The sequence below is a fragment of the Rhinichthys klamathensis genome, unplaced genomic scaffold (genome assembly GCF_029890125.1).
Source record: "Rhinichthys klamathensis goyatoka isolate OS25496 unplaced genomic scaffold, OSU_Roscu_1.1 h1tg000007l_1, whole genome shotgun sequence".
Classification (NCBI taxonomy): domain Eukaryota; kingdom Metazoa; phylum Chordata; class Actinopteri; order Cypriniformes; family Leuciscidae; genus Rhinichthys; species Rhinichthys klamathensis.
This window is the reverse complement of record NW_026606560.1, coordinates 1,929,957-1,946,250: the sequence shown is the minus strand read 5'-3', so window position 1 is coordinate 1,946,250 and position 16,294 is coordinate 1,929,957. Positions and strand designations below refer to the sequence as shown.

Sequence of the window (16,294 nt, the reverse complement as noted above, 5' to 3'; positions counted from 1 at the left end):
AGTGGGGTGATGGAAACCAGGTGGAAGTGAAAGCATGAAGATAGTCAAATGATCCATGTGTGGGTGTAACACTCTGACTGATAAGTAACAAAGGAAAAAGAAGGAGACAGGCATGAAACAGTGCCAGTCATTTCCCATAACCCCCTCGGTCATGTCACTCAGCTGAGTCACACACTAAGGCCAAATTACATGGCTCAGATTTACTCTCAACAGGTGAGTGACCTCACGCTCATAATGACAGTATGTGACAGGCCTGTCAGAGAGCTGGATACGATGTGGATATTGCTCTATAGTATAATACAGGGTTCCCTTCCCACTATTTTTGAACAATGAATCTCCATGATTATTTTCAGTCTTCCTTCTAACCCTTTGTCTGAAATGATCCATTTTAAGGGGTGGGTCCTTTAAGGGTTGTAAATAAACGGACACAATTATGATTGGCTAATGTCATCATTGCATATGAAACTGTATCAACGGCCAATTCACTATTGCACAAGTAAGTGTTTTGAAAACATTGTCCACAAACCATCTATTTGTTTCAGACGATGGGATGCTTCTGAAGTCTGTACAGAGACGCAAACGAGCTGTTTAAAGTGGACGAGTCAAAGTGAATCTTCTTTCTCCCTTTTATTTGTCCTGTTGTCGACATACACAAGTGCATGGAGTATGTCAGAAACTGAACGTGCATCTGTACACTATATCAGTGTAGACCGCGTCAGTGATTATATTGGGTTCTATTTGCTTTTGATGTGACACGATGCTCACATCCAGTGTAGGCAAATGACAAATGACAGCCGTTAAGCAACTGAACACTAGTGGGCGGGGCCTATGGTGTGATGATGTATAACTATTCTTCAATGGTTACTCTTTTGTAGAATATATATTTCTATATGTGAGTAAATGATCTATAAATAACAGAATAAATTACAGAACGTTTTGGTGAATTATCATTTTATTGGGATTTGCACTCCATTTGGTGGTGTGGCTCATATGTACACAAATAATGAGGGACTACCGCAAATTTGCCATTCATTTATAATATTTGTCTCCTCAAATATAAACAAACTGATTATGTTCATTCAGATGTAACAGAATATTTAATTAAAATATGGCATGCAGTATCGAGCGATGATGCTCATTTCTTTAGTATCACATAAGAAAGGCACTGTCTGTTTTGTTCTGTTTGGCTGCAGTTGAAAGAATAAAAAACCTGAATCTGAAATTGGTCTGGTCATGTTTCGTTTTACTAACAGGGTCACTGACTGCACTCTGCACTCTCAATTCATATCACAAGTCATTATAGCCCATATTAGCACCCAAAGGCCATATTTGCAGCTACTATTGTGTCTGAAAAAATGGCTGTCATGCCCAGAAAACTAAAGTCTGGGAACACGGCGCATAAAAGCACACCTCCCTCTTATCTTTAATGTGCTTTCACCTGATGTGTTTATGAAAGGGAGCAGGCGGTTAGAAAAAAAGAAAGAGAAAAGTTATTTTACATTTTGAAAGATATACCTGTGGCAAAAACATCAAGCTATTAAAATGATTTAATAGCTTTTCTAGGCACACCAAAAAGGATGAAGAAAAAGCGTGAAGCGTGATTTAAAAAACACAGATCACTGAAGCGTATTAAAAGAGAATTTAGAATGGCTGAAAATAACATTTCTGATCTTACTTTAATTCTGCATTTGTAATCTTGAACACAATACTTCCACTTCATATCATGGAACAAACAAACAAAGTCTAAATCAATCGTAACAAAGAACAAAAACTCACACACATTACAGCTAAAGAAAATATTCTCTGTTTTTAGTGTCAAGAACACATAAAGAAAAAAATGACACATCGGCACAGAACTAAACTGTCTAAAAAAAAGAAACTATCTTTTGACCTCAGATAAAAAACAACCACAATGCTATATATATATATATATATGTATATATGAATTATACTAAATAATATCTTGCTTTGCACTAAGATTCAGTAAGTTCTGTAACTTACAAAACAAACCTAAATGGATATAACTGGCCTGAACACAATAACAACAGAATGCAATTTCTGAAGAGTGAAATCACTTCACTAAGTTTTCCGTGTGCTGTTTAGCTCGAGGGAATGTTTTTTTTTAATGCCAGCTTTACACATTGCATTTAATGACAGTGTTCCTCCAGCTGTCATCCAGCCTACTGGGAGTGCTGGAAATGCACTGAAGTTTTACACAGGCTGGTCAGGCAAATGAAGGACAATAAAGACAAGCTTCATTAGGTTCACAAAACCCTCACAATTACAAAGCATGCCATCTAGCACCAATAGGGCTGTATGATATTGAAGAAAAATGCGATATAGAATATTTTTTTATTATTTAACGAGTTATTGCATATGATAGTGCTTTATGTGTGTAAAATAAATTTAAATTATATTTAAAAACTAAAAATGATATAACCAACATACATGCTTCACATCCTTTTTGTGAGAAGAAAGCATCCCTATAATTTCTAAAAGTGAACAGCAGTGTTTTATTGTAGCATTACATAAAAAGTGTCATTTTAACGTCAGTGTACATTAGGTTTATTTATCAACAGAAATGTAATAATAAAATGTAAAATTAAAACACTGCTTAGACTTCACTGTATGAATTAAATTTAAACTGATTCTTGTTAAAGCTACAAAAGTTACTCAGTCAAGAGCAGTGAGTGATTTTGTTTGTCTTTTGATTAACATTAAGCACACAGACAGAAGCAGGATTATTAGGCTGCTGTCACTTTAAGAGCTAATGGACGGATCCAATATACCGTTACACTCTCAACTGTTTACTCCATTTAAGACATAACTGCCAGCGTTTACGTGAATACTAACCAAGATGGGCATTTTGACATAACTTTGTGTGTGTTTGGCCATATAACCGGCAGAAAAGAACTGAAATCGGGATTACGAGCTGTCCGAGAGGCGGATTCTTGTGCGTGTGAGTACTTTTTTTATTGCGCCCAATAACATTAAGCATGTCACACGTATGTAACAGTAATGTGTACAGTCTATTTTCTGCTGTCTGCATCAACCTAAAACTTAGATCTAAACATAACTTTGAAAACATCTGTAAATAATTGTTATAATGTTTGTCACAACTATTGACAAGTACTTAATAAAGAAATCCAGATATTTTCAAAGTTATATCCCCTTTTTGAAAGGATAAGACATAATTAAATATACTGCTGTCCATTTTAAATGAAGAGACTATTTTAGTTGTCTTCTTTAAGATAATATACACTATATTCTTACATTTCTATAAAGGCAATTATTTACTGTTGTGGTGTAATATAGTTAAATGCAGAAATTCAGATATTTTCAAAGTTATTTCCCCTTTTTTGAAAAGCTAAATAATTCCATAATCATATGGACAAAAACAAAATCACATTTTTAAACAAATAACGCAAAATATTGTTTCATATCTGATAAACAAAAATGTTATGGTTAAAATTTCTCCCACCATTAGTATGTGAAAAAAAAAAAGTGTTCATTTTGGATCCTGGTCCAGAATAGTGATGGATGGAGATGCTTTTGTAAGCTAAGTGTCTTACCCACTGCTTTACACGTCTTTGTAACTGGGTCCATCTCGTAGCCCTCGTAGCATTCACATTTGTAGTCGCCTTTGAGGTTGATACATATTTGACTGCAGGCGTCAGGGTTCTCACATTCGTCTATGTCTGGAGAGGACCATCAGAAAAGCATTAGTAACAGAGCAGAGATACACCGAGAACAGAGGCTTTTGTAGTGCAGTGTCCACAGACAAGATAAATGATGCTTTCAAACACCATCTGGGGATTTCTCTACTATCAATTTCAAAGTGATGACGCAGAGAGTAAACAAATCATAGATGTTCACAATGTAGGAACAACAGAGGGCTCTTGGGAAAATGGGTAAAATGTAGTCTTACACAGCATCAAAATGTTGGTATCTAAGATCAAATTCATGTTACCTCCGCAAGTCTTCTTGTCCAGGAGCTTGTAGCCCGAGGGGCATTCACACTCATAGCCGATCTGACGGTCCTTACATATGTGAGAGCAGCCGCCATTGCTAATGGCACATTCATTCAGACCTATGACAGAAAAAAAAAAACAAGAAAGGTGGTGTCAAAGGTCAGCATGCCTAGCAGGAATTGGACTGAAAGTACCCATGGCAACATTGACAGCAGCTAATGGTGGACTGCTTCTTTCAAGTTTTCTTGGTTGAGCTTCATGTTTGTGTGAAGACTTTATGAGAAAGTGATGAGGTAAGTGCAATCTAACTGAAAGACTGACAGAGTAATATGGCAAAGGTCTTGCCATTATTACACTCAATAACTCTTCTCTGAGCAACACATTTGGGCTTTGGGTGATGGCTCCCTCCATTACAGATGACAGGGAGAATACACATATATCACTTTTCATCTCAACAGTATGTCTGCTCTTACTGACCCAATAAAAAGCAACAAAATATTACCAAAATTACCACAAGAAGGTGTAACTTCTGTTTTATTAACCCATTTAAGACTCAACCACGGATTTACTGCAAATTAACTTCAACTTTTCAGCCTGAAACTTAAAAAAACCTTGTCCACAAATGTCATGTAAACAGCATTTTTTTTTTACAGTTGACATCTCATAGAAGAATGATAATAATAAATCTGATTAAACAAATATTTACTGTAGCAAGCAAATAATATATATATACACTACCGTTCAAAAGTTTGGGGTCGGTACGATTTTAAATACTTTTAAAAGAATTCTCTTCTGCTAACCATGGCTGCGCTTATTTGATTAAAAATACAACAAAAATCAGTTATAGTATTAAATATTATTCCAGTGTAAATCAGCTGTTTTCTGTGTGAATATATAGTAAAGTGTAATTTATTCCTGTGATCAAAGCTGAATTTTCAGCATCACCAGTGTCTTCAGTGTCAAATGATCCTTCACAAATCAGTATAATATGAGGATTTGATGCTCAAGAAACATTTATTATTATTATCAATGTTGAAACAGTTGTTGGTCTGTCAGTTGTAAATTTTTTTTTTTTTTTTTTTAGGATTCTTTGATGAATAGGAAGTTCAAAAGACTTTTGTAACATTATAAATGTCTTTACTGTCACTTTCGATCAAATTAATTATTCCTTGATAAATAAAAGTATTGATTTCTTTCCTACAAAAAATAAAAATAAAATTCTCACTGACCCCAAACTTTTGAACGGTAGTGTATATATATATATATATATATATATATATATATATATATATATAATGTAAATACACATCATCGGTCGGAAACCTTGTACCTCCATATTTAGTCTTTTTTCTTCTTTTTTAAAAATAAATCATTACAATCTTTTACATCTGTCTGTGGGTTTTGTAAATATTTAATCAATGAAAAGTATAAAAAAGAGGTTGTGACTAAACCTGAAAAACCTCGTCATAACTCCACCCCTGCTTCTATCGTGAATGAAGTGCTGCATGCAATTTGGACTGTCTCTACTTGTTTGCAATGCAAGGTAATAAAGACCTGTGTTCTTTGAATAAATACAGAGTTTTGAAACACTATAAAGGCTAATATTTTATGTACTTGAGGAGCGGAGAAGAGTGTCTTAATCTAGCATTTTTCGTTGAGTCAATACTGTCTTAAGTAGCCTGTGTGTGTAGCACTTTATTTTTAATAACTAACATGAGATTTTGGCCAAATGACAGAAAAAAATGAGCGTCCACATAGCAACAGTAAACTTTATAACCTGTAGGTTGATGAAAACGTAATATTTTGTATAAACGTAATATTCACTTACTGCCCCAGATGCGATTGTTCTAATGGCCGACAAATGGCTTATGTCCAAAATTCGCTGGTCAAAAACCACATAACTCCATTTGAGCTTGATTTTGGTAAAATGATAATACTATATTGAAACATGCAAATGTCTCACCATATATAAATCCACAATATCAATTTTGACAACGCAGTGTTTAACTATTTAAAAAATAAAGTGTTTTTTCCATTTCCTGAAAAGTAGCATTTTTGGAGGTGCAAGGTTTCCGCCCAACAGTGCTGATATGAACTATTGTTTATTAAAAGTGGGTCGCAGGATGACTTAAAGTATTTAAATTAACTAACTGTAAAAAATACCGCAATCACATTTTTCTCTCCCTCACTTACTATTGTTTTTATTGAAGAACATGCAGGTATTGAAAGTTCTGAAATCCCAAAATTAACCATGATTAATTCATATACCAAAACTCCCAGTGTCTGTTCATGAAAACATTTTAAAACAAGCAGCTTTGCCATAAAAAATGGCAGAAATACAGAAATAACTTAATATCTTAGCCTAAATGGGGGGCTTTGAATATTGTGTTGGACAAATGGGGGGGCTTTGAGCCAAAAAGATTGAGAATCACTGATTTAAACTATTATTAATGTCTTCATTAAATATTTACTGTAATTTACAAAGCCAATAAAAAATAATGAATAATTTGAAACTAAATTAATTAATTAATTCATTCTATTTGTGTGTGGATATTAATGTGACTGGGTGTGCACGTATAACACAAGAGACACATAAACCAGCCTGACAGAACAAAAAAAAAGACGAAGGAAGAAAAGGAAGAAAGACGACAAGAGAAAGGGAGAAAGAGAAGAATAGCTGATGCTAATGCTGAGGAACAGCTGACAGAGGGAGATAGACGGAGGACAGGAACATCACAGGGAGTTCAAGTGAAATAGGGGAAAGAAAAGACAAAGTAGAATGAAAGGAGACAGGTTGAGAGAGGAGGTAGGACAAAGACCTGGATAGCGAGCAAGAGAAAAGCACACTCAAAAATCGAGTGAGAGACGCTAAGCCAGGAACATTTTCTCCAGGGCATATATGAATCATGTATAACAAGTAAAGGATGCACTATTGAATGTGGTATAAGCGTAATCCCTGGCACCAGACCTAGTGATTTAGCATGCATAGCTGCAGTGGCCCACTTGGAGCCGATCCAGAGTACACAGGGCTCAAAGGGGGTATCTGTCGTGCGTTAGGTGCCTGTACTAATCTCATCTGTTGAGTGGAGGGAGGAACAAGGAAATTAAGACTACACTGAAGAGCCACTGTGGGAAGATGTATTTTACATTAAAGATTGATACAAGAGTGAACATAACCAGGGAAAGAGAGAGTCAAGCAAGGAGCTAGCATTTCCTAAATACCATATCGATCACATTAACATTCGGATGAAAGGTGTTAGACAACTATTTTAAACATTTAGCTATTAAGATATTTTTCTTGTAAAGGTGAAGTGTGCAATATACGTCATAGCAATACTAAACCAAACTGCCAAAATAACTCGATTTTAAAATTTTATGAAGAAAACGTGCGTGGTTTTACCACTGTACACCTCACCACCACTATTTTACAGTGTTGTGGGTGGTTGTTAGGGCATTGCTGAGCAGATAAATATTTTGAGTAGTTGTGCTTGCTAGCGTAGCGTGTTCTGGGTGGTTGCAAGGTGACTACACACACACTAAAAATATTCTTGTCACTATATGCTTTTTGTCTGAGCCTGTTGCACAGCAGAATACTGTTTGAGAGCATCACCATGTCATGGTTTTATGTAACAGCCGCAGTTCTGGGCATGTGACAAACAGCACAAATCCTATTGGTTGATCAGTGTTCTTTGCAGTGTAATGGAAAATATATTAGAACACCTCTCCGTAAAAAAACTCTCACATTGACAGTCTGAACAGACACATTGCTGGCTGTTCATTCAAATAAAAATGCTTATCGCACCAAATTTTCACACCAGGTTTTCATCTTGTAGTGAACAGACCTTTAATCTTTGGGACTTTTTCACTCATTTGATTGTCTTCCAGTCAAAATTATGAATAAGATTGCTTAGGAAAGTATGTAAACTTTTACAACAGGGTTATTATAGTTAACTAAAAGTAAAAGTATTGAAACCATTTTTAATTTAAATAAAATAAAAAATATTAGAATGAAACTTAAGAAATGTTGCTTTGACTGAAATTTGAAGTTGAAGCACTACAATTACTATCTGTAAATAAATAAAAATTAAACCTGAAATAAATATAACTTAAATCAAAATAGTAATTAAAATCACCCATAGCAAAATTAGTAAAAATGTAACTAAAATGAAATTTTAAAAATGAAAACTGAAAAATCAAAAAGTAAAAGCCATTCAAAATGTAAAATACTAATAAAAACTATAATTGAATACTAAATCAAATACTAAAATAACACTGCTTTACAATAAGGCTAAATATGACAAATAGATGCATTCGTTATGATGAACAAACAACGATTCCATCTGCCATCACTTGCGCAAATAGGTAGTTGAGCCAGAATTTGAGACCTTAAACAGCTCAAACAAAATGAGCCCCACTTAAGCATTTACACTCTCCAGAAGAATGCATTTTAACATAAAAAAAAATACACACTCCACTTAAAATATGGCATTTTCAGTTACAACTTATCACTGAAGAAAAAGTCCACTTCCACAGTGTGATGAAAGATAAGAAAATAGAAAAAGAAAAAATAGATCTATGGGAACCTGCTTTCTCTCTGGAGAGGAGGAGAGCATGCTGGGCACGTTTCACCATGTATGATTGTGCCTGAGGGAAGACTCACACTTTGATCAATGATCCCTCTGTGGGTTGTTGGCCCTTGATCAAGTGAAGCCCCTAATAAGCCAACACTGCTATAAGCTTAAATGCTGGTCTAGGATCAGTTTTCCCTCTCCAAATTCAACGTTACTAGTGAGAAAGATAAAGCTAACCCTATCACTGGCTGCTGGCAACTTCATTTGCCATACACATATGAAATGCAATGTTTTAATTTCTGAAATATTTTAAATTGTAAAATTGTATCTTTGGCTTTCCACACTAAAACAATAAAGTAATCGTTATCACACAACTTACATAAAAGTCCTATACAACAAAACAAACAACAAAATAAAATAAACTCATATAAAAGTCCCAAAGTCTGAAACTAAGTAAAATATAACTACAACAATAAACTATTGTTTTTACACATTTGTGTATTTGTGCAAAAGTGGCTCAACTCACCGCACTCCTTCACGGGCTCATCAGACCAGTCCTTGCAGTCCTTGATACTGTCGCACACTTTGCTGCTTTCAACACACTCCCCGCTCTTACACATGAACTTCAGTGGACCTTCACATTTGGTGGCTGTGAAGGACACAATGATGTATGGAGAGCACAAAATATGAAACGGCGTTAAACAAAACACATTTTCAAATGACACTCATTGCATGAATGTTCATATTGCACTTTGCCATACAATAATAGGCCGTGACAAGAGGCTGTCAAGCTCAAAACAAGTACATAAAAGCACCATAAAAGTAGTGCATGTAATTTAAAGACTTCCTGTGGTAAAAATCAATGTTGTTTATATGGTGTTTATAATATGCTTTAAGACAAACCATGTGCAAATTCATAAGTCAATACCATTATGAGTATTTTCTCCTTAAAACTGCAGTGAAAAAAAGACGGTCTCAAAAACGTGGTTTGAAATTGTCGGTTTACCTTACGTCACAAAATATCTTGTAACCAATTGTCAACGTGCGGGCGGGCTTTAGCATTTCATCATTAACTACTTGTATAATTCACCCTTCCACTTCTTCTGAATCATTTCTGGTTCAAACATACACTCACCGGCCACTTTATTAGGTACCCCATGCTAGTAACGGGTTGGACCCCCTTTTGCCTTCAGAACTGCCTCAATTCTTCGTGGCATAGATTCAACAAGGTGCTGGAAGCATTCCTCAGGGAGTTTGGTCCATATTGACATGATGGCATCACACAGTTGCCGCAGATTTGTCGGCTGCACATCCATGATGCGAATCTCCCGTTCCACCACATCCCAAAGATGCTCTATTGGGTTGAGATCTGGTGACTGTGGAGGCCATTTTAGTACAGTGAACTCATTGTCATGTTCAAGAAACCAATTTGAAATGATTAGAGCTTTGTGACATGGTGGAAGTAGCCATCAGAGGATGGGTACATGGTGGCCATAAAGGGATGGACATGGTCAGAAACAATGCTCAGGTAGGCCGTGGCATTTAAACGATGCCCAATTGGCACTAAGGGGCCTAAAGTGTGCCAGGAAAACATCCCCCACACCATTACACCACCACCACCAGCCTGCACAGTGGTAACAAGGCATGATGGTTCCATGTTCTCATTCTGTTTACGCCAAATTCTGACTCTAACATCTGAATGTCTCAACAGAAATCGAGACTCATCAGACCAGGCAACACTTTTTCCTATTTGTAGTGGAGATGAGTGGTACCCGGTGGAGTCTTCTGCTGTTGTAGCCCATCCGCCTCAAGGTTGTGCGTGTTGTGGCTTCACAAATGCTTTGCTGCATACCTCGGTTGTAACGAGTGGTTATTTCAGTCACTGTTGCCCTTCTATCAGCTCGAACCAGTCTGGCCATTCTCCTCTGACCTCTGGCATCAACAAGGCATTTCCGCCCACAGAACTGCCGCTCACTGGATGTTTTTTCTTTTTCGGACCATTCTCTGTAAACCCTAGAGATGGTTGTGCGTGAAAATCCCAGTAGATTAGCAGTTTCTGAAATACTCAGACCAGCCCTTCTGGCACCAACAATCATGCCACGTTCAAAGTCACTCAAATCAACTTTCTTCCCCATACTGATGCTCGGTTTGAACTGCAGGAGATTGTCTTGACCATGTCTACATGCCTAAATGCACTGAGTTGCCGCCATGTGATTGGCTGCTTAGAAATTAAGTGTTAACGAGCAGTTGGACAGGTGTACCTAATAAAGTGGCCGGTGAGTGTATATGGTTGAATTAAACCAGTAGGCTATTTCCACTCGCCATTGTGTAGCATTTACTACAGTAAAGTTGGATCCCTAAAATGGTGTGAGTGAGTGGAGGCAGGGATCATTTGCACATTTATGGATCCGTGTACTAAATGAAGCAAGGGTGTAGAGTCACAGTCAAGCTATTTTAAGGCATGGATAAAAAAAAATCACAGGAAAAGACTTTTAAATATGTCATTCAAAAAGGGATACTGACTGACTACACAGGGACTTTAACACCATATCTCAAATCTTCTAAAACCATTTTAATAGCTCTGTGTGAAAAACAGACTAAAAATCTTCAAAAGATATTGGAACATATTGCATGAATTAAAAGTGACAACTTATTTAGTACTTATGTGTACTTTTTGGACCTTGATTGGTCACAGTACGTTTCAAAGGACAATACCGTTCAAAAGTTTGAGGTTGGTGAATATCTTATGTTTTTTTAAAGAAGTCACTTATGCTCACCAAGACTGGATTTATTTGATCAAAAATACCATAAATCTGTAATATTGTGAACAAGGATAACACTATAAATAAATGTTTTCTATTTTAACAAATTTCAAAATAGAATTCATTCCTGTGATAGCAAAGCTGAATTTTCAGCAGCCATTAATGCAGCCAGTGTCACATGACCCTTCAGAAATAATTATAACATGCTGATTTGGTGCTCAAGTCACATTTTTTAAATTATTATCAATGTTGAATACAGTTGTGCTGCTTAATTTATGTGTGGTAATCATTATCATTTTTTTTTCATTCTTAAATCTTTTGAAACATTATAAATGTCTTGATTGAGATGTTTGATCCATTTAATGCACCCTTGTTGAAAAAAAAAAGTACAGTAGAGCATGGGAGCACATTCTGTCAAACATCTTTGTGTTTCAGAAAAAAAAGCAAGTCATTTGGAATGACATGAGGGTAAATAAATGAGAGAATTTAAATTTGGGGGTTTTAATTTTTGCAACATAATTTATCCATACAGGAAATGTTCCAGGATAAACATTGTTTCCTGCCTGGTCTTGGAAGAACCTTCCTATCAACCAACCATAGCCCTAATCCTATCTCTAAACCTAATCACAGATCGTTGATTGGTTGACAGGAATGTTGTTCCAAGACCAGCAATTGATGTTGATCATTATGTCCTACTTAAATCATGTTATGCATCACTAACCAGATACTCTATAGCCATTGGATAATTCATCTTTTGAGGTGAATTTGATTGAAGCTGCCATATGGGAAGTGTGCCCTGAAACTCTGGAATCATGTAGGAGTACATCTGTTTGGTCTTGTAGTGCTTTGTGTGAATGCAAACTTGATTGGGGCTACATGATTGGCCGGGTGCACTCTACTCTTTCATCTTCACTCAAAATGCGGCTAAAAGAGGCTAATCAAAAGAGAGGGGGTGAAGAGAGAGGGAGACTGTTGAAGTTACTCACTTTTGTTGATGCAGCCAGCCTCGTCGCTGAAATCTGGACAGTCGTGCACTTTGTTACACTGTTTAGTGCCGTGAATGCAGGAGCCGTCGCCACACTGGAACTCATCAGGACGGCAGGTCAGCACAGCTGTAAGACAGAAGCACGTTTATGTAGGACTATCAATCCTGTGGTCATTCCACCTAGTGTCAGTTATCTACTGAATTAATCTGACAATCAGGTCAAAAGATGCAGTGCAGGTCAATTTTGAGTAAATAATTTGAAAGTAAATTGCATCAGGTTTTCAAAGAAAAATTAACCAGCACAACTGTTGACAACAAGATCAATACAGTACACAGAACATGTAGGATGTTGGAAAATAACAATGTCTTTTCTGTTAACCAAATGCTTTTTAATATTCGCTATTACTTCAATCCAAGTGAACAAGCGCGCCGTTATTTGTTGCTTATAGTGTGTGTTCAAGTAAGCCAGAAATGTGCAGATTCTGCGCAATACGCGGTATTTAATATATCACGAGGACTCACGAGTAAGTTGTGTATTTGTGCTAAATCCGCGCAGATTTGGCTTACATGAACTTCCCCAGCAAAGTGAGTAAACATAGAAACACGCCAAATTGGCTAGTGATTTGACAGCGTTACCCGACAAAGTTCATTTTTACCCGCATTTGGCGGGTTGGAGGGTGTTAATTTCAATCCCTGAATGTTGCACTCCTGTTTGTCATTGTGCACGAAACTTCACGCAAATAAATCATCAGAATTATTGCTGACTTGTGCGCGTCTCAAGTGCCCTCTTTACGTTCGTCCTAATGCCTGTTAGTTGTCCGTGGATTTGCCTATTTTTGGTGTTGAAAATGGAAACGTCTTTAGACATGGAAAATCGATTTTTACAATCGATTCAATGAACACTTATGTCTCAAAAATCGAACAGGATGTTTTCACAAAAGTGACAGCCCTAATTACAAGTAAGTTACGTAATCAGATTACTTTTATCAAATAATGAGTAAAGTAAAGCATTACTTTTACATTTACAACAAAATATCTGAGTTGATCTTTTTCAAATAAGTAACAGAAGTTACTTTGTTTTCTCATTTATTGACTGACACCTCTCCTGTCCACATGTTGAGAGAAATGAGGAGTAAGTGCAGAGGCATTGTGTGGCTGTGTAAACAATGCTTATTGCAGTTCTAGACTAAATGTAAGCATACATTTACTCATCTCACTTGCACAAAAACAGATTCAGTATTCCTCAAAATGAATAAAAACTGTGAAATGCAAACTCAATATTATGCAAACCTGCAATAATTACATTTTAAATAACACTAAAATAGTTTATGTATTTAATCTTACTCTTGTCTTTGCTGCTGACATTCAATGATCCAATTCAACCATACAAATAAGCAAAAAGTTTGTTAAAGTTGTGTAAACAATTTTTTTATTGCTACGCCCCTCTATTGTGCAGGCGTGAATTTGTATGTCCTTTTGCCTGACGCTAATAAATATCAGTTTTGGTTAGAAAGGGCCTTTACATTTGCCTTTTTTAGAACATTATTATTATTATTTTTTTTCCAGAAATTATTTTTACAAAAAACAAGCAAGTCCAGCCCAGAAGTCACAAAGTAAGGTAAACGTAATGTAATACATTGTAACACAATTTGCTACTTTTTTGGGAGTAAAGCAATATTGTAACGCATTACTTTTAAAAGTAACTTTCCCCAACACTGAATATAAGTCTCTTTGGATAAAAGAATCTGCCAAATAAATAAATGTAAATGTAAAGGACTAAGGTAAAGCCATGAGATGAGTTGTCAGGTAAAACTGTCAAATAAAAACATGCATACTAAAGCACTCACCATCAAACTTTTATAATAATCACCCATCCCACATGCATGTACGTGAAGCTTTAGTTGTAAAACAGCAAATGGTTTTGGCTTTTACCTCCTGTCAGATCTCAAAGTAATAGCTTATTTGCAATAGAGTTTCCTCATAAAAAAGCTCTGAACATTAAAAACAATCAGTCACTTACTTTGGGGCATAAGGGATTACACCGAGGAAACAAAAATGTGCTGTTCGGCAAAGAAAGGTCTTAATTTTTCAGTTTCAGCTTTTAAAATCCCTTTAATCTTTCATACAGTGTACTTTAGAGGAGCTGCGGACGGAGAACATCCACTGCGATCAATTTCAGGAGAGTACATTATTGTGCATTTTGTTAACGCTGCTAATTTAACTACATTTCCAATAATGCACAATGTTACTTGTGTTTCTGAAAAAAATTCCAGTGTTAATTCGGTGAATACTGAAGTGAGTAAAAGAGCAGCCACGCTTTGTCCGTGTGTGTCGTACTTACCAGTCTGAGCAGTTATATTCTTTAAAAAAACACAATAGACATCATATACACTGCCACTATACACTGCATACTTTTGGCCTATATATTTGCCCTGCTTTCCTGTAAAAAAATATCTAACCATCCTTGAAACAAAATAGATTTGAGTTAGAAGCAAAATATTAGTTCAATAATATTAATCAGTTAAATTCTATATGAATGCATCTTACTTGGTGGCCACAAGTTTAAGTTGAACTACTAAAAGTACTAAGTAAAATAAAAATAAAACTGAACTCTTTTTTAAAAAAAAAATCAAAAACTAATGATACAAAAGAGCACATAATAAAAACTGAAAATATAATAATAAAAGGTCATTCAAAATATTACAAAAACAAAACAAAACAAAGGTTACACTTAATTTGAATGTGATGTAGTTACAATGTACTTACTCCAAATAAGTAATGAGTGATATTAATGAACTACATTAACACTCTGGGGTCCTTCATTTCAGGGTCACACTCAGGACCTTCGGGTCCAAATGGGCCGGAAGGGTGGGATTAATATTTATAAAAAAAAAAAAAAACATTATTATTTTTTTTTTACTTGTTTTTTTATAATATTTTTTCTTTTCTTTTTTGGTGTTTTGAGATCATTTCAAAAATAAAAATGATTTATAATTAATATTAATGCAATAATTATGACCCATTTTTTCCCCATTGAATATATATATATATATATATATACACATTTTTTTTTTTTTAAAAGCTTGATTTCATTTTAGAGTCAAGCCTAGGCCTCATGAAAGCAATTTTTGAAATGAGATGGATGCCATCTGGTGGACAAACTGAGCATTTTAAAAATTCAAAACCCATATGTAATCTGAATTTATTAGTGTGTATGTGTATAAAAGTGTGTTTGTGTGTGTGTGTGTGTGGATGTGTCTGTTTTGCACTGTTGATGTTTTATAGATTCATCCCTTCACTGTTGTGTGCCTTTTTTCTGGATTGTGGCTGATTTGTAGATTGTACGCACAAAAAAACTCTGTATTTTCACATTTTTGCCAATTTCCCATTCATTTCCTATGTGGGTCCATTTGGACCCGAAGGTCCTGAGTGTGACTATTTTTTTTACAACCACTTAGACTATTCAAATCCTGTCCCCAATTTTTTTTGAGTGTTCATATACCAAGTACCAACAAAGTCACCAAATTTCGGACCATTCCGATTCCAGTCCATTTGGGCCGAAGGACCCCAGAGGGTTAACTTTCTACATTAAAGTTACGGTTAGAGTTTGGTTTAGGGTTAGTTTTAATTATGCATAATTTACTGTTATATAGAAAGAACATGTAGTGAAAGATTTTGTGTATTTTCAGTTGACTATGTGTATTTTCAGTTAACTTTAGTCAGATGCATTTACATAGTTACTGTGCCTCAAGATGCAATCAACTGAAACAGTGTCTGTAAAGGTGTGAACCAAATGGCCCATACCGACGTATGGCCTATAGAAACTGATGGATGTTAATGCCAAAGAAACAACATTGCTCAGAGTAGATTGCAGTGTAGATCAATCTCCTGTGGGTGGTCCTAACGGTTTTCTATTGTATGTAGCCCTTTTGTCTTCAGGTATAAAGTTCTGTCACACAGACATAACTTTGGGTTAAGATTCTTTGAAGGGTCACTTGACATGCT

At 35.7% G+C, this 16,294-nt stretch overlaps 1 protein-coding gene across 6 annotated transcripts in view; it reads right to left on the bottom strand.

The window, feature by feature from the left end:
• lrp8 (low density lipoprotein receptor-related protein 8, apolipoprotein e receptor) overlaps positions 1-16,294 on the bottom strand; it is a 198,320-nt gene that overhangs the window by 39,549 nt on the left and 142,477 nt on the right. For all 6 annotated transcript variants that reach the window (XM_056259543.1, XM_056259568.1, XM_056259553.1 and 3 more), the window contains exons 6-9: positions 12,291-12,416; positions 9,069-9,191; positions 3,971-4,090; positions 3,573-3,698 (exon numbers count right to left, since the gene is read on the bottom strand). In XM_056259543.1, coding sequence (XP_056115518.1) covers positions 3,573-3,698; positions 3,971-4,090; positions 9,069-9,191; positions 12,291-12,416 — 495 coding nt within the window. The remainder of the gene's footprint in view (positions 1-3,572; positions 3,699-3,970; positions 4,091-9,068; positions 9,192-12,290; positions 12,417-16,294) is intronic.